General features: G+C 34.5%; 1 protein-coding gene across 8 annotated transcripts in view; it reads left to right on the top strand.

Annotated features, from left to right (window-relative positions):
• The window catches only part of LOC145682397 (uncharacterized), a 260,717-nt gene that overhangs the window by 112,309 nt on the left and 120,723 nt on the right, over positions 1–27,685 (top strand). Inside the window, exon 4 of one of the 8 annotated variants that reach the window (XM_081754006.1) lies at positions 8,040–19,046. The exons of the other annotated variants lie outside the window; for them this stretch is intronic. Within the exon in view, the coding sequence (XP_081610132.1) occupies positions 8,333–10,882 (2,550 nt within the window). The 5' untranslated portion in view covers positions 8,040–8,332 and the 3' untranslated portion in view covers positions 10,883–19,046. Of the gene's footprint in view, positions 1–8,039; positions 19,047–27,685 lie in introns of those variants that run through there. 8 annotated transcript variants of the gene reach the window in all.

Genomic DNA, 27,685 nt, shown 5'->3' with positions numbered 1-27,685 from the left:
ATCCAATAGGAATCGCGCAATTCACTCGCAATGTTGCCAACTTTTGTGAAATTTTTACTAACTTCAAACATTTTTTTTTTTCTGTCCTCACGAGCAATATCAACCATCTGCTTCCAGCATCGAAATCTACTCCATAAGGTCTCTTGAAAATGTAAAGGACTTACGTTTCTGATTATTACATCCCACGTTATAGCATGATGAAAAGCTGAAAATTTCATTAAGATGCCATGTTTGGACGCCATTTTCTCAAAAAACCCACCTTTTAAAAATCTGATTTTTTTTTTTTCCAACTATTGGAGAAGTACTTAAGTATTTAATATCCGTTAACCGTTCATGCGGCTGCAGTCCCTAACATTCGCAATTAATTATTGAAATTTCGATTTTTGTACTTGAAATGTAAATATTTCCTATGGGCATTTAGATCCTAAGTCTTGTTTTTTTAGTATGTTTCGAAGTTCAGCTGTCGCGTTGGTTTGGATGTCTTCTACGGTGGCAAAACGGTTACTTTTGAGGTCCTGTTTGTTCTTGGGGAAGAGTCAGAAATCCTCTGATCTAGCACCAACGGAACATAGGTGTGTGTTCTCAAGGAACCTATTTTGAAAGCGATTAAGTGAATGTACTACCTATATTGTTATAATTAGTAATTAGAACGAAATTCCGTGAACATTTTGATTGCCCCTCGTATATTCAGATTTTTTTTTTAATAGTATAATATTTAATTCGATACCGGTATACAAATATTCCGTGCAGGAAGCATCTTAGTTTTTATTTACTCACTGATTTATATTGTTTCAACGTAGTAATTATCATCTCATTTTTTATTTATCTATTTTTCGTTCTACCTATGACGACATAAGTAAGTACTCGAAATATATATGGTCTAACCTCTTCTAAGAAACTAAACGAAAGCGATAACTACTCGTAATTGTGGTAATGGCGGTTCTAGAAGGTAAAACCTGAGGGGGGCAGCAAGAACGCAGACTATGATAGGTGTATCATGAGTTTACTATAAACTTTCAAAATTATATAAATAATAGCTGAAATTATTTTTGCCACTCAACGAACTGGGGGCCTAAGTCCCATGGCTCTGGGCTAAATCCGCCACTGAATTGTAAATTTAAAAACGGTTACGTTCTTGCTAATAGGTTTTGTGCAACAAGCTGCATGGCAACATAGGAAGTAGTGCTTTTATCTTTCTTCTTTCGTCCTAACTTTACACTGTTAACCTAGTAGGCATTGTATTATAAATTGCCCAGAAGAAAAAAATTCGAACACGTGACGAGAACAAAGGGTTAATAAATCTGTGTAAACTGGACTACTAAGTGTCTTGCAACCTAGAATATGAATGGTAGCTCATGTTAATAGTTCTGTCCTGACATCAGGCATTAACCCCTTAACATGAAAGCTCGTGTATATTCGAGGTTTAAATTTTTTACAAAAAAAAAGTATATTCGGGCATCATCACTGTTGAACCGTACAAATTTTAAAAGCTCGAAAATGATCATTTGCCTACGCTTCTGATGTTTTTCACCGCTTCCGCTAGAATTTGCTGTAATGCCCAGGTTAGAGTGGAGAATTTGCTGTAATGCCTAGGTTAGTGGAGAATTTGCTGTAATGCCTAGGTTAGAGTGGGGAATTTGCTGTAATGCCTAGGTTAGAGTGGAGAATATAGCGCATATTGGAAGGAAAATTTGGAAATGAAATTTCTGTTGATCAGTCATCAGCTTTTTTATATTTTTTTCACCTTCTGGATCTCGCAGTTGAGAATGCATTCGTCCTGTACAAGAAAAATGTAGGAAAGAAGAATGCACTCGATTTTATTATTGATGGTGCTCAAAAAATGGTTGAACAACATCACAAGAATTTTGTGCGAAGGCAGCAGGTCGTCCGTCCATAAAGCAAACTCCATTACAACTTGTTGGTTGCCATTTTCCTTCAATGATTTCTCCCACTGAGAGAAGAAACAAAACCCAACAAGGTGGTGCCAGATGTATAGTAGCAGGGTGTCTTTCGGTCACGAAAGTCATAAAAAAAAGTCACGAAATCAGAACACGATCATGAAAGTTAAGAAAAAAATCACGAAATATAGCTTTTGGGTCACCACTTATTTGTTGTCTGTACAAATATAAGTAAAGACTGGAAAATTTTGTTCTATAAAATGTCAAAATTCACCGCCAAAAATGTCTATGGTCGGCTTTAGACGCTACCAAATCGCAAGCAAAGCACTGTTCTGTTACGTGCATGAAAATTCGGCCTAATTCGCACCCAACTTCCCTCTTGAGATTATTTTCCAGCTGGCATCATTGAGCAGTGGCGATGCAAATCGCATCGCATTGCCGAAACCATCTACGCATGTAACCAGTTTATTCACCTATGAGAAGACACCAAGTTTTTACCCCTCCAGGGAACAGCCTTTGAAAGTAGAGATAACATAGATAAGTGCTAAAGAATATAGGTACTGTTATTAGTTTTTAATGTTTTGAAATTGTATGATTTGGTAAAGGAAAAGTCATGAAATTTCATTTTGGAATTTTAGTAGACACCCTGAGTAGTGCACGTGACGTGCGAGGGAAGAAAATACGGCAAGAATCCAGGTACACATGTGAAGATTGCGGTGTGGCTTTGTGCGTTTACCTATGCTTTAGTGTGTGTCGCACTACCACAAGCATATAAAACTCACATTCAGTGAGCTGTCACCAACATATGAAAGTTACTTCTGTACTAGAATTCGATTCAATCATATTTTAACTTTTTTTTTTTTTTAAACAGTAGTATTGTAAAATATCAATATAACAATGACTTTCATTTCTCACACGAAGCTTAGGTAAATAAAAGTTTTTGATCAACATCACGAGTATACTCGAGGTTTTATTAAAGGAAAATTTAATTGTTGCCATCATTAAAAGTAATTTCATTGTTGCCATGAGATTTGTCCTTAAGTGATTGTTAGAGAAAAAAAAATAGACGAAAATTGAAACGCTGTTTCAGAAATAATCGGTATGTTCAGGGGGGGTTAAAGACAATAAACACTACTGTATTTTTAGAGAAGCTACTTTCAATTGAAAAGTTTTCTCCTCTTTTACCTGGAGTTAATTGATCTTCCAAAGCGTAACAACAACAGTAGATGATATCTGTCAAGGGTCTTGTAAGAAACGAAGATGATCACATATAGTGCTGAGTATTTAGGTGTCCAAATAAAAGAGTTAAAATTAAATTTATCAGTATGGGAGTGACGTTGCTTCAATGTAACTTTTGATGAACATATATATCTGGTTCAGTTTCTAATCAGTTCTCTGTTTTCATAAACTTAATTCTGAGGCTAAACTTCAACTATGAATACAAGAATACCTGGCATCAACAGGTGTTTCTTCTTTTAATTTTATGCGTATCCCTACAGCAAAACATGCCGCGATCTGCGATATGATCGCAGAAAATTTGCCACGTCTCTGCAGAAAAATTACCAGAGGAAAAAAAAATAGCCAACAGAAAAGTGTAAAAACATGTCTGCTATGTGTAGATGTATAGACGACTCGCATAAATATAGTTTGAACTGTTTTTTACGTCGCGTTAAGCGTATTTTTAACAATCACAAGTGTTTCTTCTGCAGAATTTTTTTGCAGAATTTCTGCAGAAAAGTTTTAAAGAATTCCTGCAGAATTTTTTTATTTATTTTTTTTTTTTTTTTTGATTTACAAAAGCTCATCGCAGAAAGACAAAGAAAGTTCTGAAATCGGGATGGGTATATACATAAATTGTTAAATTGTTATCATTCATTTCCCAATATGATAGCAGGCTTAAAATGATTTTCTTTTGTACGTATCTAATTTAATTAAAGCTGTAGTAGTATTCTCACAATTAGGAATGTTAAAATAACTGTATGGCCTATGGAACCCAGAGGCTTAATGCCGCGTTCACGAAAGCTCTCCATTGAATTGTATCCGTAGCCAACTGGATCCAGTTTCTACTTTGTATTCCTATTTTTTGCGAGATCCGTCTTAATATTGTCCTCCCATCTGAGCCTATTGTCTTCCTAATGGTCGTTTTCCGATTCGACTTCCGTATAAAACTTTGAAAGCGTTCCTACTTACTTCCATTCTGACTACCTGACCTGCCTACTTGAGTCTCAGACTTGAAACTCTGACAAGGTTTGATAACGGTATAAATTATGTAGTTCTTCGTTATGAAGTTTCGGCCATTCCCCATTCTTGTTCCTCTTGGGTCTGAATGTTCGTCTGAGGATTTTATTCTCAAATACTTTGTCTATGTTCTTATATCAGAGTAAGCGACTATATTTTGCAACCTTACAACACAACAGGCATGATTATCGTTTTATATATTTTAAGGTTCAAATTCTTTGAAAGAATTCGCGACGACAAAAAAAGATTTTAAACTGAATAATAAGACGAATTGCTTGCTTTCAGTCGACATTTAATTTCTTCCTGAATATGGTTTTGTTAATATTGATCGTAGATATTTGAAAGTTTCCATTTTGTCCAAACTATTAAATTTGATAATTTGACCAATCCGTAATTTGCAGTATTACGATCCTGGCGACTTTTCATGTATTTAGTTTTGTCTGCATTTACTTCTAAACCCATGTCCCTGCAAGCGTGTAATAAGATCTCTGCGTTTTTTTTCTACTGTTCCCCTATCAGCCCCTATTTATATCAGAATACATTGTAGCTTGGTGAATACCATTTAGCTCTGGCCATGGTTGCTATCTTTGATTTTCCTTATAGCGAACTCCAGAACAAAGTTGAATAATAGTTGCGACCGTAGACGCCTGATACACAAACCTGGCGAAACAAATATTGGGTCCCATACCATGACAACGCACCAGGACATAGTGCGTTATAATCACGAAACTTTTTGCCAAATTTCAAGTTCTTATGCTTCCGCAACCCCTCCATTCCCCTGAGGCTGTGCTGACTTCTGCCTATTTCCTAAACTCAGATTTTCGTCGAAAAGGAAGCGATTTGAGCTCATTGAAGGTAAACAAACGAGTACAAAGAAGGTTTTTCGGGCCCTTAAAATGCTTACAGATGGTATCACTTTGGGAGTCTATGTGCTCAGTCATGAGGAACTGCTTTGAAGGAGATTCCATCACAATAACGTATCAGTCTTGGGGATTTTGAAATTGCAAGCCCAATATGGAAGCCTTCCAAACACACCACGTATTTATTTATATTCCAACTTCGAGATAATTTTTCTCGTGACCCCGTGTTTATATAAGGGGGCCGCGGTGGCTCAGTGGTAGAGCGCCCACCTCTGGTGCTTGGGGCCCTGGGTTCGATCCCAGCCCCCGCCAAGTGAACTTTGTGGTGGACAAACACCGTGTGCGTGGGTTTTCTCGGGCTTCTCCCGTTTCCTCCCACTTTCTTCATTCCACCATTTCATTCATCTCTCATCATCACCGTCTCCTTTAGCCTAACCGGCATAACCGTGGGACGTAAAACTCAGATTTCATTTCATTTTTATATAAATAGTGCAATTAGGTTCAACGCCTTCAAATTAGTATTAGAAGCCAATTAGAAATGTATCCACTTTTATCATTGGGATACCGGTACTTCTTTTTAACTTGTAGGATTGGTTTGAGAAACATTTCATTTACTGTACTGACTTGAATAAAAAAAAAAAAAAACATTGTCATCTCTGACACAACTTTTTGCTCCTCCTTATTCACTATTGTGTGTAACTTATCATGGTTACTGCGAATGGGAAAAGAAACAATCGTAATAAACAAGCACGGGAATCGAACTTGAGATCCATCTACCACCTGTGCATTGACAGCTTCGCCAATAACAATGTGAATGCATATAAAGCTATTCACACACAAATGCTGAATTGTGATGTGATTCAGACAAAACGAAGTTTTGTTCCAACTTCACCACAAACAACCGCAATAAACCACAATATTAAGAGTTACATTGAAAGCAATAACTTCAGCAATTTGATTTCACTGTAAGACAATATGAAACCTAGTATAGGAGGACTATTCAAATAACGAGCACCGAGGAAAAATCTTGAATTAAATACACATGCGGTTTAAGTTACTGTATTTATATTTGCGATAATTACAATTTACATTCTTATATACATATAGGTTAAAAAAGTAAATAAAATTCGTTACAAAAGTTTTAACAGGTCCTCCTGTTTGTCAGCCATCTTCCCCAGCCTGGTGTGTTGCTCTTCACGCTGCTCTGGTGAAGCACCGTCCACGGGTCTAGAACCCAGGCATAAAAAGGAATCTCGAAACCCTTGTTTCATACAAATTTTTATTCATTTCGTATGTACATGCACTCATTGGCTGAATCGTTATCGTGACGTATCAGTAAAGTCTATGAAAGTATGTTATCGCTGCAGTTCCCTCGGATTGAGGTTCAAACGTGAATAAAGAGTCTATTGTAACGTAAAATGAAAGAAAAGGCAGAAATAAGAACTAAATGCACTTCTTTAAGTCCACTCAACAAAATAAAATGAATGTTCTAAAAATTGGCTCATAATAAAAACCACTATAAAGTCAATTTTGACACCAATTAGAGAGAGTACTGATTAGCCCGAGACCTTTATTTGTTTATTATTTCTATACAAGGATGGCAAAGCATGATATGCATTTGTATAGGCAAGCAAATTACAACCTTACTTCGAGTTCAGGGGTGAAAACGAAACATATACTGTTAAATAGGGGTTTGTAAATTAAACCATTATCAGCTGAGTCCAGCGTATAAATCTCACAAAAAAAGGTCGCACAAGTTTTTGCTCAAATCTGATTGCCACGTAGCTCATCCGATAGAGCATCTTGAGAAATGAAAATGAGCAAAAGGTAGGGTGCTATGGACCAGAAGGATAGAACCTACGTTGCTTCAACATTTGAATATCCAAAAAATTAATCATGCAAATATGTAGCTTAAAGTAAATATCTTGAAAACCGTTAAAATAATCGAAACAAAAGGTGCACAATATAATGAGAACAAAATGCAGCATTGAAAATCTCAAACAGTGTTGCCATGGATGAAGCAGTGTTGCCAACTCAGCAAAAAAGTATTTTGTTTGAAATAGTACCATATACAAATGTGCACAGATTTAAAATGCACTATTATCACTAAACATAACAGTGAAGTTTGGTGGTACAATTATTGTGGTGGTACAGTCTTACATATTGTTGGAGCTACGTGTGCTCAAAATGTACAATGGAGAAGTCTGATATGTGGCAACAGAGGGTAAAGGAAACACTCAATTTCGTTTTTCAAATGCATCAATATTTTGTGACACTGTTGACATTTTGCTATATTATACTATCGGTGTTACTACGCATTTGAATTAAATTTGTGATATGAGACCCAGATTTCTTTATTACCCTCTGCTGCCACATATCAAACTTCTCCATTGTACACTTTCAGCACACGTAGCTCCAACAGTGTGCAACGCTGCACCACTACATTTCAATGCTATGTTTAGTGATAATAGTGCATTTTAAATCTGTTCACATTTGTATATGGTACTATTTCAAACAAAATACTTTCGTGCTGAGTTGGCAACACTGCTTCATCTATGGTAACACTGTTTGTGGTTTTCGACACTGCATTTTGTTCTCATTATATTGTGCATCTTTTGTTTTGATTGCTTTAACGGTTTTCGAGATATCTACTTTAAACGTACATATTTTCATGATAACAATTTTTTGATATTCAAATGTTGAAGCTCCATAGCTCCTACCCTTTTGGTCCCTACATTTGGCACCCTACATTTGGCTAATTTTCATTTCTCATGATGCTCTATCAGATATGCTATGTAGCAATTAAACTTGAGCGACAAGTTGAGGGACCTTTCCTTCTCAGTATAACCAACTACTGGGGGGGGGGGTATCAGAAAATAGCCAAAACGAAGTGACATGCCATGTTTTGCCACCCTCGTATACTGTTAATTCATAAGGTTGTAATTTGCTTGTCTGTACAAAGGTATCTAGATATCATGTTTTTGCCATATCCTTGTATAGATTTGTCATTCAATTTACGTTACTTTTTTCATTCCCTTTACAGGAAATACTGATGTAAAAGCATTGATAAATACTGATGAGAGAAAGACATTGTCATTGAGAAAACCATAGTTATCAGCAGGACGTTCTAAGCTTTCTCCAGTTTACGAAGCAAATAGTGTTAACTTTCGTTAAATAAATAAATAAATTTGATGGAACCTTTTGACAATGTTTCTTACTGTTATGGAATGATATATATTATTTTTCTGTCTGATGAAATGTGATTGTAGTTATAGTTAGCGCGTATTTACGACGTGCATTTAAATTAAGCAAATAGAATACTTACAGGTTACAAAAATGGCTGATGATAAACGAACGTACCTAAATATAGTAAATCCTACGATAAGTACAAAATTCATTGTACAGGATCTGGTTAAAACGAACGATTTGAGTATAGACACACCAGGTGTAGTATGGGTAGAGGAAAATTTGAGAGTATGGTTTAAAAATAATTACGAACGTCATAAATATGTCAGCAAAATACCAGCGAGTACTTTTGGTCCGAATGCAAAATATGAAATACCAATCCTTGTGTATTCTTGTATCATTAAAAATCTTCTTGACGTTGTCCCCGCCGAGGTAATGGAAACCAAGTTACATGAAAAAGGGATCCATTATGAAAAAGCGACTGTTGTAATTGGTAGACACGTATTATTGTATAGTAGGAGTTACATAGAAATTCAAAATTTGGTGCGCAATGGTGTGGTCATAGAGAACAAAAAGTTCTACGCGGAATATAGCAAACGATATCAAACATGTGCAAGATGCCATAAATTTGGACATGTGATTATTGAATGCAGAAGCAAGAATCCACAATGTAAACAGTGTGGAGATTATAAGCTTACAGATTTCTGTAATCATTACCGATTATATGGTAACAGTAAGAAGCGGTATTGTTCCATGTGCGATGTGACAAATCATAGAACTGGTGAAATTAGCTGTCCGAAGTACCCCAAAAATGTAACGAAACCTTTACCTTTTATCATTCATGTAGAGTGCAGTGAGTACGTTCCTAGGAGGGAATCAGTTTCTAGTGAAATGGGTGCTGAAAGTAATAGTGCAGCATCATGTGCCACGCGGGATTCAGATGAGAGAGCCTTAGGTGTCAATTCTAAAATCGGAAAGGAGGAGGAGAATGAATCAGAAAACGAAAGTGAGAGTGAATTTATTGTTACAGACGAATATCCACCGAGAAACGATGAAAATACTCAATCGAATGCTATAGCACCAAAAGACAGTGATGAAGAAGCATCGTCCAAATCTGGAAGCATATCCGATCTTGGCGAACGTAGTAGTTCTGTGATTAAGTATGCTAAAATCGAAACAGCCAAGGAAGTCCAGCACCTTAATGGAACAGCAGATTCACTTGAAATTCCTGGGAAACAAAACATATGCTCAGACAACCAAAGAAACACTAAGGAGTATAAAAAATATGTGGATATTACACCAAGTGCAACCACTAATTTGAACAAGTATGATACAATGGAAAAACAAAAACCGGAACAATGGTGTACAGATGAATCCGATACAGCTTCAGTAAGTGATTTGATTAAAGATTATAGGCAGCTAGTGGCATTGTCGGTTAAACTGTTACGTGAGGAATATCCGAAGTTTAAAAACGTTCCTTCGTCTACAGTAGAGCAGTATATGAGGTTGAGAGAAGTATACTTTGACATATTAAGGTGCTTAATAGGTGGAACATATCGTGTGGAAGTTCCTCCCTTGAAAATTTCGAAGATTCCGGAAATGATGGAAGATCCGAATGAGAAACTAAACGAGATAAGCAGTAGTGATTCGAGTCCTCAGATAAGTACAAGACAGACGGGAGGTGTTCGGAAAAATGATGAAACCTTCTCAGCTGAATCTGTTGAAAGCGAAGAATTAGCTCTCAAAAGAGATGATTCTATTAACAGTGGAAAGAGAAGCGCAAGTGATGAAGATTTACCAGAGTCTAAGCGAAGATGTTTAGTGAAGGTAGAAATTGAAGAAGGTGACGAATATATCGTAACTTCGGAAGTTTTTGCTACTGAAGGAGATGATAATATGCCAAATATGAAGTACATAAATGCTCAGCCAATGGAAACTGAGAACATTTCCAACGAAGCCGATGAACAACTAGTAGAAAATGCTTACGAAAAATGTACAGATACTCCATCAATAAACAATGAAAGTGTTAAAGGAAGAGCATTATTAGAAAATAAAGGCATTCAGGCCACAACAGAGGGAAACAGTGTATGCATTCAGACAGCTGTAGGAGTGAAACATAGAGGCATTCAAACTGTTAAAGCACGTGGACTGATGAGTAGCAAGCATACTCAGAGTAGTGTAAGCGTAATAGATACAGGTATTCAAACAGATGAAAAAATTGCTTTGAAGTATTCGAAAGGTAAAGACTCTGTGAAGAAAAGGACGAAGAATACTGCTTGTCAAACTTCCGATAATGAAAAAAGTATTGATAACTCAAAATCTCAAAAGAAAAGTGAGTTACAAAATGCTGATACTGTACAAATAAAATGTGATCCTGTTGAAGATAGAAGTGGTTGTTCTCTTACTCCTCGGTCGAAGACTTTAGTTGAAAATGTAGTTCATGACAAGTTGTTAATTTGGGCAGAGTGTATGGCCACGTTTACAGCTTCTCTTCTCGAAGAGTGTGATCCGAAAAGTGTGAATGGTCCAAATAGCAGACCACCTATTAATGGCAGATACAAAGCAACTGTACAGAAAAGATTACCCGGTTTAAAAAAAGATCTTATGAAAGAATTAGCCAAGGTTGGCTCACCAGATATTAAAGATGTTAAGAACTCTGATGGTAATCAGAATACTGATGAAGAAGATGGTAAAAAGTAAGAATGTAATAGGCAATGTGATAATCTAATGTGATTTGGAATTAAGTTACTGTAATTAAGATATGTAGTAAGTTACAGTGCATAGTACCATGGTCTTAACTTCAAATTCTCATAATAATTGTTTTAATAGTATATGGTATGGTATAGTATGCAAAGTAATGCTACAGAATTTCCTATGTAGTTGTCTGTTTCAGCGTTTAGTTACCCTTTGAAGACATACTGAACTGTGAATACCATGATAGCAATTAGAAAAGAAATTATAGGTGTTACAGAAAATAAATTCATTAAGAAGCGGAAAATTGCTCCTATGTTATACACACAAATTCTTGATTGCAGATCTATACTGAATGATTGCTGTGTCCATCCTTAATTTCCTAAGAGGAATTTGTACCAAGTAGGAGCAGTAGACGACGATAAATTTGCCTTCTGTAACACCTGTAATTTCCTAACATGTTCTTTCTAATTACTTTGATAAAGGTAACAGTTGAGAGAGAAAAAGATATCGAAATTACAAACAATTAAACATCGAAATAGAAAATTACGTAGGTGGTATTGTAATTAAAATTAGTACTTACCCCAAGAGCAACTGGGAACATCCAACTGAAAAAAAAAAAAAAAAAAAAAAAAAAAAAAAAAAAAAAAAAAAAAAAAAAAAAAACTGCCTTTCTTAGCTCAGAGCCTTTCGGAAAAATAACGTTGTCTAGGTAACTACATCTCGTTGATTATCTGTGCTTCTAAACATCATAACTTTTTACTTCAATAGCCTTTCGTAAGTTTTCCTTTACTTCAGTAGCCTTTGATAAGTTTTCCTTATGTATTTACTTTTCTTCATGAGTACCTACCGGTATTTTATATTTAATAATAATTTGGGTGCCTTTGGAGTAAGTACTTTTTTTTTTTTTTTTTAAATGAATATTGAATTTGCATCCTATTGAATCAAGTAGCAACTTACATAGATGAGTTTATAGTGTAAGAATCCTGTTTACATTCTCACTTTTTAAGTTTTATGTATTAAGAAAACAGTGTACTTACACAAATACTAAGACACATGTATATGTACATATGAATTTTTGTGAAAGCTTTAAAGGGATAATATAGAGTATATATAGTAATCATTATAAACTTTGTGATATGACATATAAGGCTAGTGTAAGCCAAAGCATGAATAGATATTTTAAGCGATATTAGCTCATTCCTCTTTAGTGAGGAATTAAATTGACCAAAGCCAATTATATGTTAAGCCAAATTACGAGTACTTAATATGATAAGTAGTTTTGAATGCTCACATACTTAACTATACAAGCTTAACTTTCAAGCCTCGAATGGCTCGTCAACACAATTTAGAGAGATTTTCAGTATATAGGCATACAGAGGAAAGATTGTTCTCTCCGCACGAGTAGCTAGCAGCGTTGTTCTCTCTTGAGTAGGTGTTTTCAAAACTTTCATATAAGTACTTTATATTATTTTGATATGTGTTACTTATTGAGCGTAAGAAACATTTATTTAAAATAACTTTATTCATCTTCATGTCTCTTGTAGTAGCCAAACATTAGCAATTTCTAAATATCTCGAAAAGCGACACGGTTCTTTCATCAGCAAACCTATGAAAAGACCTCACATTTTTCTGCGTTGGCTTCTAGTGGAAGTACGTATTTTTTTTTTTTTAAAGTAAAAAAAAAAAAAGTTAAGAATTTTTTGGTGTTATAGGAAGCAGTAGTAAGTACATAGTTCTGTTATAGGTGCACCTATGATATTCTATTTTCAAGAATTGATCAGTTATTTTGTTGTAAAACTTGAAGGAATTCTAGTTGCTTATATCGGATGTTCTAAAAATGGCGCCCACGGACCACAAAGCACTATTCTACAAGACAAAGCAAAAAATATATGTATTTGTATACTTTTCGGGTCATCGTCTGGGGACGCGAATTGCACCATGTGGCAACATTGTAGATAAAGAACCAGAGTAGCTCTACCAATCCATCAAATAATTACATAAATTCTTTCGAGATGGCACTTAAAATCGATATACATTGAGACTAGCATCACTTATTAATGTACCAAGGGATGTTTGATGAAGGGGGCCGCGTTGGCTCAGTGGTAGACTTTTCACCTCTTGTGCTTGGGGTCCCGGGTTCGATCCCAGCCCGCCAAGTGAACTTTGTGGTGGACGAACACCGTGTGCGTGGGTTTTCTCGGGGTTCTCCCCTTTCCCCCACTTTCTTCACTCCACCATTTCATTCATTTCTCATCATCACCGTCTCCTTCAGCCTTGCCGGTATAAGCGTGGGACGTAAAATAAAGATTTCATTTCATTTTTGTACTTCGATGAATTTGTAACAATGCTAATGGTTCCAAGTTAATCTGCAATGTTGCTACATAGTGAAATTTTGATTTCCGATAGCGTCTGAAAGAGGTCCCGGAGGGTATACCACCATATAACATTTTCACTTTGTTTTGACTTCAAGAATAGTGCTGTGTGGTCCGTGGCCGCCATTTTTGTTTAGAACACCCGATGTGTGTAGGTCTTGGACTAAATTTAAAGAAGAAACGAACACTTCCATCTTAACACAAAATAAACCATGTGTTGGTATGTGAATCAATGCTTCCACCCAATTAGTGATGAAGGTAAAGTGTCCTGCTTCTCGAAATATTTAAAACGCTGGTAATTGTCTACCAAGGAATATGAAGGTGAATAAGTTCAAAAAGGTTTATACAGTTATGCGGCATACAATATACGTTAAGTATTTAGTAAACATTTAAGTCTGAATCATTATTGTAAGGTGACACTTTGTTCTTAAGATACATAGCTACTAGGTGTACGTTTTCTTTATTACAATATTATAGCTAAGAAAGAATTGTGCAGCTTTCACTTGTAGTGTTTCGTTGTGCATTGATGTTTAAGTAATTGTGAAGGTGAAAAGGGTCGCTAACGGTTTTCTAATAAAATACTCTTTTGCATTATGTAGATATATATATATACACACAAGAATTACGTACAAATCTCGTGATACAGCTTTAAAGGGATAATGTAGAATAAATGGTAGCTTTGTGGAATATATTTTAAGAAAGAAAAAAAAATGCTAGTGTAAGAGAATGTAAATCGGTGTGTCGTAAGAAGTGACAGCTAATTTTTCCTGTATAAGAAGTTGAATCGAATTTAAAATTGGGTCGGTGTAAGTTGATCTCTAGCTGCTCTTAACAGTAAACAGGATAAACACGGTCTTCGGAAGCAGCACCAGAAAAACTGTGAGAAATGAATCTTTACATGAAAATATAAATAAAATAAATTTTAAAAATCGTAGATTAACATGAGTACACAAATGCGTCACTTCGGAGCCATAGGCTGTCGGAAATTGATGGGAACAATATAAAAAGACTCAGAACTCGAGAATGATATGTTGGATGAAAGTTGGGTAAAATAATATAGCGGTTATTTTGTGCTTTGATTCCATTAATGTATTAGTGGGTATGGAATTTATGCTAGTTTGTTCTATCATCTTTCGTTTCGGGAACTCATAAATCTCCCGTGCTTCGAAGTTGCCACTGTCAGCAAGTGTTCTGTATTCACTGATACATTAATGCAATCTAGGCTCGAAATAAGCACTATTCTTTTCTATCTGACCAGGATCCGATATTTTGTTGTCGAGTTGTGGACCCTTTATTTTATGACTATAGCCCGACCAGTTTTCGGCGGGCTATACTCTAAAATGATGCATTTTGGAGTATATATTAGTGTACTAATATGTTAGTATCATGTACCGAAATTAGTATATATTAGTATTATAATCGTTTGTTTTTTTTATTGTTTAATGGTTTCGTGAAGGATTAATTTAGCAAAATGTTTCCTGTGTTATTTCCCAACACCCTGAATATTTTTAAGGATAATTATATGTAAAGGCTTTTAGCGAAATTTTTGAATCGTGGATGGAATTTAAAGAAATTGTTTGCTCCAGAGGCTAGCCTATAGTGTAGCCTCAAACACCCATATGCCAATCATGACATATGGAACAAACTGTTAGATATTTAGGTAGCCTCATGTTGACTTTTGCAGTATGCTGTGTTTCATTTACTTCTGTTTCATTATCAAATATGAATTAATAAGTTTTACACTAATATCATGTAGTTTGTGGTTAGTTTCATGAATTTAGGTGTTTGTGTTCGCATTTAATACGCTTGTATGTGTAATGTTTATGTGCAATATGTTATGTCATTATTCTCAGTACTTCCATTTACTCTTGTGTAAGAAATCAATTAGTGTAATTCAGGCAAAGACGAAGGAAATTTTATAAGAAGAGGATTTTGAATCCTTTTACCTCTCAAGATAGTTGGTGAAAGATGTCTGTTTTTTTGAATGTCTAAACTAATCATGGTGGCTAAATTTTTGTCCTAATTTTCTTGCCGAGCTTAGAAAAAAAAGTTGAAAGTGCCTTAATCAAATGAAAATAGATATGATAGATAATAGATAGAAATAATTGATCTCATAGTTCATAGTGTAAAAGCATTCCGAAGCCAGAACGGGAAACGAATTACCGGAAAATAGGAAAACATGTATTAGAGTACCTGAAGTGTGATTATTACTTTTTTTTTTAACTTCTGATAACGTGCTTAACGAAAACGCTTGCGTCATTTCATCATTTGTATCTCGTTTTTCATTATGGAATGTGTTTGCATCCACATTTGAAGTAAATATTTAGTTGTCTTTTCCGGTTGTGTATAGACATCCGGTTCTTGTCCTTCAGTAAATTTCCGTTTCTAAGAATTTGTATTTCACATCCATTTGTTAGTCATAAGTTTTATGTGATATTAAATTCTGTATTTAAATGTTTATAAGTGCTTTGATGTTAGTGGGCACGTCTTTAGTTTAGGTGGTCGCGAGTTAAGCTAGGTTTCCATGCTGCAAGAATCTTGTAACTGTCATTAAAGAAAATCTTGCAACCCTACAGTATTTCTCCATGTAAACATAGTCTTGAAAGGAATATGCAATATTTTTTCATCTTGCAAGGAGTCAAACTATGTGCAACTTTCTGAGTCTTCTTGCTTACTACCCTGCTATCGCTCTCTCACTGACATAAAGAAAAACACAGTTTCGCCACTTCCGAAACAACGTATTCTTTTGAACGGGGAGGGGAAGTGCGCCAAAATACACGTTTTTAATAAGGAGGTTCACTGCTTGTCCAGTAGAGTGCAGTACTGTATGGGTGAAGATATCTTTCTTGCTTTCAGAAAGTTGTACTGTATAAACTGTAAATAGAAAGATGGGGTTGCAAGATTTTGTATTGACATCTACAAGGTTCTTGTAGCATGGCAACCTAGCTTTAGACATTGTGAAAAAACCTTATCCCAAGTTTGTAGAATAATAGTAAAGCATAGGATGTATATAAAAAAAATCGAATTTACAACACTTTAATGCCAAATATATGTTCTTTGTACTGGATTTTTTTTTAAAAGTGAAAGAAATAAAAATAAGACTGCAATTACTATATTTAAAGGAATTAATTGAAGAATATTTGCTTTTCATGTTTTTTTTAATAAACATTGTAGAAATGTTGAACTTAAGTTCCTGTGCGTATATTTTTTCAGTATTTACAGATAAAATACTATAAGAGTGAAATTGTTTCTGTTGCATAAATTCCATTGCCTTCTTTAAATGAATTAGGACTTCGTTCATTGTTACACCATACTACTTACAATAAACAAGACATTTTCGTAAGAAAATTATGCCAAGAATTTGTAAGCTGAGTCTGAATTTTAAGTTTTAGACCAAACAAAGTAATTAGGTGGCGGTATAAGTAAATTTTGCTTTGTTTTTGTAGATCTAATTTATATGAATATGTGAAGAATCACTGGACAGCATCTGGTGTTATTGAATGTACTTTTTGTGGTAGCTTTCCGATTTTTGTAGGTTAGTGTGGAGAAATATTGTTGCGTCTCATGAATGTATTTTATACACGTACATGATACAAATTATGGAAAATCTTCACTACTTTTAGTGAGAACAAATTATTTGTCCAAACGGCTGTGCTTAAAGTTGCCAACTCGTAAAGTTGATCAGTGGCGGCTTGTGAGGGTAGTCAGATCGGTAAAGGTAAGAAAAGTTACCTAGCACCCCTAATTCTTGTACACAAAAATAATAAGATATTAGATAAATTTTCTTTCCTTAGCTTGTAGCAATAAAATGATAATTTTTCTCATATGACTTTGCTCAAGAGCCGCCATTGGTAGTTGGTAAAATTTGTGTAAGGATGATTACTTAAAAGCCCGACATACTGAAAAAATACAAAAGTTGCCATTATTCTTTTGCTTGTTTTTCATAAGTGAAAGGAGACAATGAAATGGAACTTACCACAATCATAAATAATGTTATTCTACAACAGAAAATATGAACCTGAAGAATTTTCAGTGTTGGCAGAGTAACATTTCCCCCAAAATCTAACTTGAAGCAGCGACTAGAGGAACGACTTCAACTGCATTTGATTACGTATTATTTTGTCTTGGAATCTTGTGAACTACTTTTTTAAATAATAGTTATATTAAGTTTGTAGTAAAGAGAATAGTTTCAACTACTAAGAAAATAGTTATTAAAATTAAATAATAATAATGTTATTTAAAAAGTAGTTCACAGGATTCCAAAACAACATGATACGTAATCAAATGAAGTTGAGTTCGTTCCTCTAGTTGCTGCCTTAACGTACGTAGATTTAGCGGGAATTCTTATTCTGGCAGCAGTGTAATTTCTATGAATGGCAACACTGAAAATTCTTCAGGTTCATATTTTCAGTTGTAAAATAACATTATGGATTGCGTTAAGCTGCATTTCATTATTTCCTTTCACTTATGAAAACAAGCAAGAGAAAATGGTAAATTTTTGTATTATTTTAGTATGTCAGGCTCTTAATTTCATCGGGCGTCTTTTGACTAATTAAAAAAGTAACTGAATTTGTTCAGGCGATATTAACAATAAAATTTGCATGAAGGTACACGTTCGATCCGGGGAGTGTACAATGGATATCACTACAATTTTGAAATTTTATATATAAAGAGAGTGTTGCGAAATTCTTATCACGTTTGAGAGGTGATTCAACTCAAACTTTCCCTGAATTTCAAATCATGTAGTGTGTAGGAAGATAAAACTTTGGAGAGCACATAGCTTAAACCCTAGTGGCTTCATAGAAAATTATGTAGAAAATTCTGAGAAAGACAAGAGGAGGCCAAGAATCTGTATTTTTTTTTTTTTTTCAATTTTAAAATGCTATAGAATGAATGTCTTTCGAAGTGATGACCATTTGATGCAATACGTCGGTGTGAACGTGTTAACGTTTTCTCTTAAGTTTTTTTTTTTTTTTCGGGGAAATAAAAAGTGATACGGAGTGAGATCCATTAGGTTTTCAAAAAATATGTTTTACATTGAAGGCTTTCTGCCCAGACCTGTTCAATTCCTTACTCCAAATTAAATTTTACCAATTGTTCAGTGACAGTCTTTGAAGATAACTTTACGGATCATATTTTCGCAATGTTTTCACTTCGTTCGGCGGGTCGATGGTCGTTCTGGCCGAAATTTGTCTGCAAGTAACAGTTCACCATTGCTGAAGCGTGAAGACAATTCATAAACTTTTGTTTTCCCCAGAACAGCTTTTTTGTAAGTTGTTTCAAGCATATACAACAGTTTTCCCTAACAGAGAACAGAATTTTATAGCCACACGTTGTTTTAACTTCCCAACCATTACAAAAATCGATGAAGTAAGCGAGAGGCGCTTATTAACAAGAACAAAATTGCTGCGTGGAACTATGGTTTCGTTCGACGCTGCTGGTGGAGGCACCTAGCGCAGAAACTCGTACTACAGCGAGTCGTATTTGAACTAACCAATAGTGTTTGTGTCCACGTGGAAGAGATTTTACATAGCAATTAGAGAATCTTGATTAATCTGCTCAGCAAAGATGTGCCAAGATAATAAGTCTCTTGTACAGCGTTTTCAAAGCCCAGAATTAGGTACCATTTTAGGTTCATGTTGAACTATTTCTAAAGTATAGAACACAGTTCCTTCTGGAGCCGTTAGTGCGTGTTTCGTTTAGTGCGTACTCTTCCAAGTTTACATTGTTACATACAGCGAAGTTTATAATTCAGAATCGAAGCAGTTTTCATTTTTTTTTTTTTTTTTTTTTTTTTACGGATAGTTACATACAGTAAACCATCGACTTAACGTATTAATTGAGGTGCAAGGGTGTCCCTAAATTAAGAAATACCTAAAACCTCAAATTGTATTATGAACAATATTTAAAATAGGATATTACACTTGAAATTATGCTGTATAATAATGTAAATGTAAAATATTTAGTGTACGTTTCATACTAGTAACAAAAGATTAGTTACAATTGGATATTAAAATGCCTCAAGCGTCAATTACTTTTCCGTCGAATGTTGTTTCTGAATATTCATTATCTAAACTGCTGCCGCTTCTTCTAAAAATCTGGTCGAAGTTTTTGCCTAAACAATTACTATCAACTTCATTTGCTACATTAATCGAACTGTGTCCATTAAATCCAAAGTATGTTCATTCAGGGTCCGTTAAATCGTTGTTTACTGTATGTATTTTCACGAGTAGGGAATCATCCTACACTCTCCTAAACGTGTCATTAACATGAATATAGAAATACACTGTGTGTAATATCGTAACCATTGAGTGCTTAGACTAAAAATTAAACTCATTGTGACGTACCTTTTTATGTGTGATATTGTATATACATATATATATATATGTAAATAAATGTTTATGATATTGTTTCGGTTAGTCATACAGAATAGAATTGAAGCCTTAGGAATAGAAAGAGTGGATTGAACAGTATTACATATAAATTGGTGTTCATATATTCACTTGATATAAAACTTGTTGATATGCATTTTAGCAGATCTAACCTGAATACACCTGTGATCTTACTGGAAATATAAAGGAAATACATAACAGATTTGTAGGAAATATAAAGGAAATGTATACATGCTTACAGGAAATACAAAGGAAATAGGTACCTACTTATAGGAAATATAAAGGGAATACATACATACTTACAGACTTATAGGAAATATAAAGGAAATACATACAGACATAGGGAATCTATACAGACTTATAGGTAATACAAAAGAAATGCATACAGATTTATAGGAAATATAAAATACAGACTTATAGGAAATACAAAAGAAATGCATACAGATTTATAGGAAATATAAAATACAGACTTATAGGAAATATAAAGGAAATACGTAAGACTGAAAGGAAATCTAAAAGTAAAAGGTGAGGTACTGAAATAAAGTATCAATAAATATTTTTTTTTTATTATAACAGTGTTTTGTACTTATTATATAAAAACAAAAGACTTGTTCTATTATGTTAAAGTAGTTCCTTATTCCATAACTAGTGAACAGGCCCAATTTCAGTAGTTTGCGGTATTTGCTTCTGTGGAACTGTTAGCAAGAAGGGATTAGGCAATTTTAGGTGCTACAAATGGTCCAATGAGTATGGAAAGCTTCTACCGTGACATAATAAATACAAGTTACAAATATGGACTGTGTGTTCAAAGGTATAATTTATAATCGTACGTATAACTTCTTATCAATAAAAGGAATATTTTGCTTATCAACAAACTAACTTAGTTTACGAAGTTAAATGCTAATGTTCCTTTGTAATAATGACAAAGTGCAACATGAAAATTAGAATTATAGACATCATTGGCGAAACTTCGGAAGAAAATTGAACCCTATAAGGTTTGTCTAAATTTAATGGACCCACGGGTTAGTCCGTTCCGTAACGCTATTCGTAAACCGAAGTTTGTAAACTATTCTGCCACATAAGCACGGTATTATATATATTTCTTACATTTTTGTTTTCTCTGATAGGGATTCGTAACCCGGGGATCTACTGTATTTAACGAGAAACCTAATCACAGATTGAGAAGAACATATTTGATTTTTTAAAAAAATATACTTGAAAACGTCCCGATCTTGCAGATTAATGGTTTTTAAACATACATCTTAGGATACTTTTAAAAATAGCTTTATTAACAGAAGTTTTCATGATAAGAAGTTCATGTTGTTACCACAAACTGAGCTACGAAGTGTGATCAAAAAAGTACGGTTAATCATTTTCTTACGAAGAAAGTAATAAGCTTACATCAGATATGAGTCATTCTCCTCCAAGGTACCCCTCTTGGCTTGCGATGGCCTTCTTTTAACATTGATTCTTCGAATGGTAGCACCTCTGGAAGTCTTTATTTCTTTAGGGTCTGCAACTGCGCCATCGTTACTCTCAATGTCGAGATTGGTGTCAAAACGTCTTCCTTTTAACGCGGTTTTGATTTTTGAGAAGAGCCAGAAGTCGTATGGTGCTATGTTCGAAGAGTACAGCGGATGTGGACAGGAATATTTTTTTTTCAGTCAGAAACTGTTCGTCAGTCAAAAATCGAGGAACTAATTTCGCGCCCACCTCCTCATTTGCAAATCGGCGGGTATTTGATTCTTCGGAAAGCTCTCAAATAGTCATTTGCCTGTTTGAACGAATTATTATTTGTGTTACTTTCTGTACGTTTTCATCTGTTTTTGACGTCGAAGGACGTCCCAATCGTTGCAACTGACTCATTGCCGCGTTTGAATCGCTCATACTACGTTTTTGTTGCAAAGAGTCTTCAGTATTACTGCTTCATCACCATACATTTATTTTAACATTTCATGAGCTTCTTTGTTACTTTTTGCAGCTTAAAACAAAAACAAAAATAAAATAAAATAAAAAAATAAAATAAAATACGGACCCGTTGCACGAAATCCACGATGCGCGACAAATACTTCTAACCGTCCTTACTGTTCTGCCTTTGGAGATTAACTTACAAGTCACAACACGTTTAAACTCGACACTGGCTGTCTCAAAGGTTCAGGCTACCGGGCTTACTATTTGAAATGGATAAAACTTCAATAGATGGCGCTGTGGAACTATTTTCACTATTTTTTTTTTTATAATACCTCGTACAGACAGTTCTATAGTCTGGTATTTTACGAATTTTTTAAAGAAGTTTGTGTATTTTAGTATTTTTGCAAAATTAGTACGTGTATTTGATCTTTCCATCATATTTAATGAATTATTTGTAGTGTCTAGAACCTCTTAAACCACTCTTATTAACAGCCCTGTAGAGACAACAGCTGCAATTATAACACTACAAAGTTAATTGACTTTCGCATTACATGTGTAATTATGTTGCTTTAATTATATATTTAACCTCTGTGGCAGCCATTGTTCTGTGAAAAATCTATAAACTTGTGATACCTAGCTCAACTAAATCCTTAGAGACGAGAGTAGCAGTAATGTAAATAAACAACACACTTTTGTTGATTTGAGTGAGTCGAGCTCACTCATTCTATCCTGCGTGCTATCGCAGTTCTTGGACGCAGTATTTCTCTAAAATGCATTTATTCGAAAAATTTGAGAGGTTTTTAAAGATATATATCTTTGTGTTTAATTTCTTTTCTTAGAGTATGTTGGAGATTTAATTATTAACAAAAAAAAGTATTCATTGCTGAGTTGAACAGCACTTTTATAGTATTATGATTATTACTATTAGAACTTATTTTCGAAATCAATGAAATTTTTTAGTTATTTCACAATACAGAGCTAGCATAAATGATTCATCCATTTTGAAAAGGCTATATTTTTCAAAAGTATTACACGTAAGGACATTAACGTACCCCACAGGAAGAAGTCGCAGGGCGTTAAATCAGGAGATCTGGGAGGCCAGGTGCTCTTCCCTTTACACAAGCAACCAGTGTCCTTGAATTGCCGATACCACCGCAAAATGCTTTGTTTACATGGCGGTTTTTTTTCATGCTCTTTTCTGAAAGTGCGTTACACAGCTATAACAAACATCTGGAATATTGAAGCACACAAAAATGTTTTTTTGCTTTTCCTCCATTTTCAACAGACACTAACCACGTTCTGCCACACCCGATCGAAAAGATAATGGACTCTTCCTGCCACACAGTACATACTTTTTGGGGGTTTGTGGTTCTTTTCATATATATCTTTCATGTGTATTAGAGTAATACTTTCGAAAATATGGCCTTTTCAAAATGAATAAATCATGTATGCTAATCGTGTATTAACTCAAGAGTATGATCGTAATTTTTCATATGTTACAGTAATGAGTGTTATTTTGTGATATTGTAAGATGATTTGTACTACAGCAATCTGTTCCTTAATTAGAAAAATACAGTAACTATACTATTAAAGTATTATAATTTGAAGTTCCTATTGTACTTTATGTTAAATATGGATGTTACCAAACTTCAATTGTACCTTTTTGTCAACAGCTTAAAACTCTTTTTTTTTTTTTGTAAGAAAAGACAAGAAAATCCATATTCATGTATTAAAAGTATATTTCTTCTAAATGTTAATAAAGTTGTATTTGTACATTATTTCAGTGGTTATTAAAAATATGTATTTTTGTGTGAAACAAATAAAGTACACCATTTTTTCAGATATGCTATTGTTATACAGTATTATTGAATTGTTATAATTAACCTCGTAAAACTACGCGTATATATGTAGTGCTGTTATTGTTTGGTTCAGCATTCAAGCGATTGGTTCAGAATTGTGCTTGAAATACATAAAATACTTGAAACTACTGTGTGCTGAGTTACTGACGCAAAAACGTACGCCTCTGGGTATTCATTCATTTTCGGCTTTCCGCGATCGTACGGTCAAATGTCGCTGCAACGAACGACAATATAACAAAATGTTCAGAATTGCAAAATTATTTTTACCCCTATTTCCTTTTGCGTGTTTAAAATGTGTTAAAATTTTGATTTGAGGAATTTTGAAGTTTGTGTATTGAATGAAATGTTATTTTTATTTTATTATTATTTTTTTAAACATTTAACTTTGTGGTTACATCAGTGTGGACTCTATGTTGATGCAGAGATGACTGATGAGGTAGTTGTTGCAGACATTATGAGTGATAGTACACGCACACGCAGAAATTTTTGTTGGGAAAGGTCCTGGCTGTGGGAGGGAGGATCTAATACGACAAACCACTACATCTATCAAACTAAACACAGCAACACCCTGAGGAAGGCTAGGTGATAATATATATAAAACACACAATCACGTAACAGTTTCAACACAATATCTTTGTCTTCATCAGACTTCTTGGGAGTTGGTCACCTCTTAATTATACTTCCCGACCTCTTATATACTACAGTTTGCTATCTAATGTGTTTTGTTTAAAATGTATTTCTAAAAGTGAAGCCTTGGACAAAGAACGCTGTTGCGAGTTTAGGTGTGTCTTGATTTTTTGAAGTCTGTCCAGCGTTACGATGGATGATAAAGCTAAGCGATGTTAGCTACAAGTATAGGCGACGCCGCAGTGGGTGCAGCTGCACCGACATTAACTTCGATTTTCAGATTTCCTATCTTAATCCTTTCTATTTTATATATTGATTGTTTCCTATGTTTTTGGATATATTTGAGTGACTTCTCAAGTCTCTCATAAGTTACTTGCCATCATATCGTGTTTTCTTTCTTTTTTTTTCTTTCTTTCTTTCTTTCTTTTTTCTTTCTTTCTTTTTCTTTCTTTCTTTTTTCTTTCTTTCTTTCTTTTTCTTTTTTTAAAGTAAAATTTAGGGATTATTTTTGAGATCTTAAGGCTCAATAGTGCAGAGCGTTCTGGCATCAATGTTAAGATGTGTTGTCCCATGGTTAGGATGTGTCGTAGCCTGCACCCACATTACCAATTCCTGGCGCCGCCTATGGGTACAAGGCCAGTATATTATATTTGCTGCATTTCACTTTTTCCGTCCCTACTTATTTTAATTTTTTCCCCTAAAATGTTGCAGAAATCAACATAATAATATTAAATTTTATTCCGCCTAGTTTTCTAATAATTGTAAATTAGTGTTAGAACTACACATTTCGCTCGTCTTCAGAACGTTGTCTAAGCTTACCATCTGATAATTGAAGGGCTTTTTGGAAGAAAGTCATATCCCACATCCATATCCTTGAGAAAAAGGCAATTAGAAGTTAGAAAGAAGGTAACAATGCATGAAGTTAAAAAATTTAGAAAGCGAATTAGACAGTGTGGCATATCTCAGAACAAATAAATTGAAACAACACGTAGTGGAAGACACCAGTTTCTCAGTGCATGAAAAGCAATTTATGTGGAGGAGCGGTATGGTCTCTTCTTTCATCAGGCCCTTCAGTTCATTGAAAAACGTATTATTTATTGTGGAGAGTATCGTCACAACACAAACTATTTCACGAAGTATCATTTTTTTAAAGGAATTATGAGGAGAAAATATTAGTATTATTCTTAAAAATAAAAATAAAATGGGGGCGCGGTGGCTCAGTGGTAGAGCGTTCACCTCCGGTGCTTGGGGTCCCTGGTTCGATCCCAGCTCGCGCCGTGTGGACTTTGTGGCGGACAAACATCGTGCTCGTGGGTTTTCTCGGGGTTCTCCCGTTTCCTTCCACTTTTTTCATTCCGCCATTTCACTCATCATCGTCTCCTTTAGCCTAACCGGCATAACCGTGGGACTTAAAATTTAAAGATTTCATTTTTTTAAAAATAAAATCTGACGAAAACAAACACGTATTATTACTAACGAACACTTTCAACAGTATCTCATTGCCTTCATCAGATCATGTCTGATGAAGACAGCGTATATTACTGAAACGCTTACACAGAATAATAAATGTTTGTTTTCATTTGATTTTAGATAAGTTATATATAGTTCGAAAGCTTCAGAGCAGCATTCAGATTGTATTATTTCTTGTATCACCACAATACTGGGGTATCCAACATTGTTGGCATCACCTGCAAGGAAACAATTACGCGTACCTTTGGAACTATGAGGGTATGAGTCCTTCTGTACGCACTTACCGTGCTTCGTGACACATTTTTGTCAGCTGTCATTCACGTTGCGTAAGCTGTTTTTTTTTTTAGAAATCTCAGTTCGAATTTTTGCGAGTTAACTGAAGCTATTGATTGACAGGATAATTGAGGAAACTAGCGAGGCACACTATGAAGGAAACTAGAAATAATGGTTTACATTCTTTTAGGAAGGAAGAGTCAGTAGTTGAGATGAGTATGTAAGAAAGAAGACACAAATTTAATAGAAAGGGTGTGTATTCTCTGATCCTAGAGAAATGAAGTGTGATGTTCCTTAAGGATTAATTTTGACTCATTTCCTGTTCATGTTTAACTTTCTAACTGAATTGTGCAAAATAATAGAATTGTCATTTTTGCTAGTAATACAAGTAAACTTGTTTCTGATGAAGATCCTAAAATGATGCAACTGTAAATTAGCAATGTAGTATTATGACAAGACTGATGATTTATGAAAACTAAAATGAATGTGTCAAAATCAATAAAAATATAAGCTTTAATTTACGAGCATTATCAGATGGAAATCTGCTAGAAATAATTATTGAGTTCATTGTTTATTTTTTTTAATGACTTTATAAATGTGCGTGTAGAGGACATATTACGAGAGGCATTCAAATAAAACCCGTCTTAATGTCATTGTCTGGGAATCTAGAATAGTCTGTATCAGGGTTGGCTGGTTTAAACCAAGGTGGTTTAAACCAGCTGTTTTTTTTTTTTTAATGGTTTAAACCAAAAAGAAAACTGTTCGTAAAAATATAAGTGTTCGTAAAATCTTGATGAACACACATTTGCGGGTTATCACGTTACCCTCCCGTTTATTATTCGTATTATATTCAGACCTAAATTCCCTATTCATTACTCAAAGAAATTATACTACAAAAGTAACTACTGTATTTTCACAAGTTTATGAATGTTTCATTTGTGATTTTTTTTATAGTTTATTATTATTGTTACGCAATTTCAATCAAAGAAAAATTCTAAATATTTTTTCGTTTTAATAATGTTTACTATTGATAAAATACATCGGAATGCTGTATCTTTTGGGAGGGGGTCATACAAACCCCACAAGAGAGATTTATTGATATCAGAAGTGTCTTTGGTATCTATTTATGTAAAAAATGGGTCAGAGCCAAAGTGGACTCAAATAATTCGTATCTTTATTCACTTTTCTTACTGATATGCAAATTAAGTCGTTGCATTTCTTTAACTTGGACCTATAAAAGTCGTAGTGATCTAACTTGGACTAAATTAGTTCTTCTGTGCTCTGCAGAATTTTGAAATTGTCCATATGTAATTCTGTATAATGGTTTCACTTGTGCAACTGTTTATCTTTTTGTCCTTCTGAAATGACTCTTGACAGTTATATTAAGAAGCATGTAAGGATCAGTGCAACGTATTTTTATCAGGAGTCCTTCGTGAGTGACTCGGTAGACTTACCGAATTTGTGGTCAATGAATCCAGGTTTCGAGTTCAAATGAAGGACAATTTCTCTCGGGTGTAAGCCGAGAAGCGGTTTGGATTCCGCTTTAAGCTTATGTGACCCCTTCCAGCATAACCCAGTTGTTGCATAATAATACCAAGGCGAAGCAAACTTATTTCTGTTCATATGTGATATAAATACATAGAGCAAATTATTTAAACAAAAAATTAAAAAAAGGGTTTTGTTTTTTTTCAATAAAAACCATGGTTTTTTCCAACCCTGCTCTGTATGCATTTCTCGTTTATAGTTGCTACCAGTGCTACCACACCGTACGTGCCATACAAGAGTTTGGTGTCTTTCTATGGCACATAGAATATTATATGCCGCTTGTATGTATGTATGTACGTCCGTCCAGGTCTGATTTTCAAATTCATTCACTTAGAATGTTTAATTTTCGAGGATCTAAAT

Source organism: Thermobia domestica, chromosome 3 (assembly GCF_964235325.1).
Source record: "Thermobia domestica chromosome 3, izTheDome1.hap1.1, whole genome shotgun sequence".
Taxonomy (NCBI): domain Eukaryota; kingdom Metazoa; phylum Arthropoda; class Insecta; order Zygentoma; family Lepismatidae; genus Thermobia; species Thermobia domestica.
The sequence above is the reverse complement of the archived record's forward strand: the minus strand, read 5'-3'. Positions and strand labels throughout refer to the sequence as shown.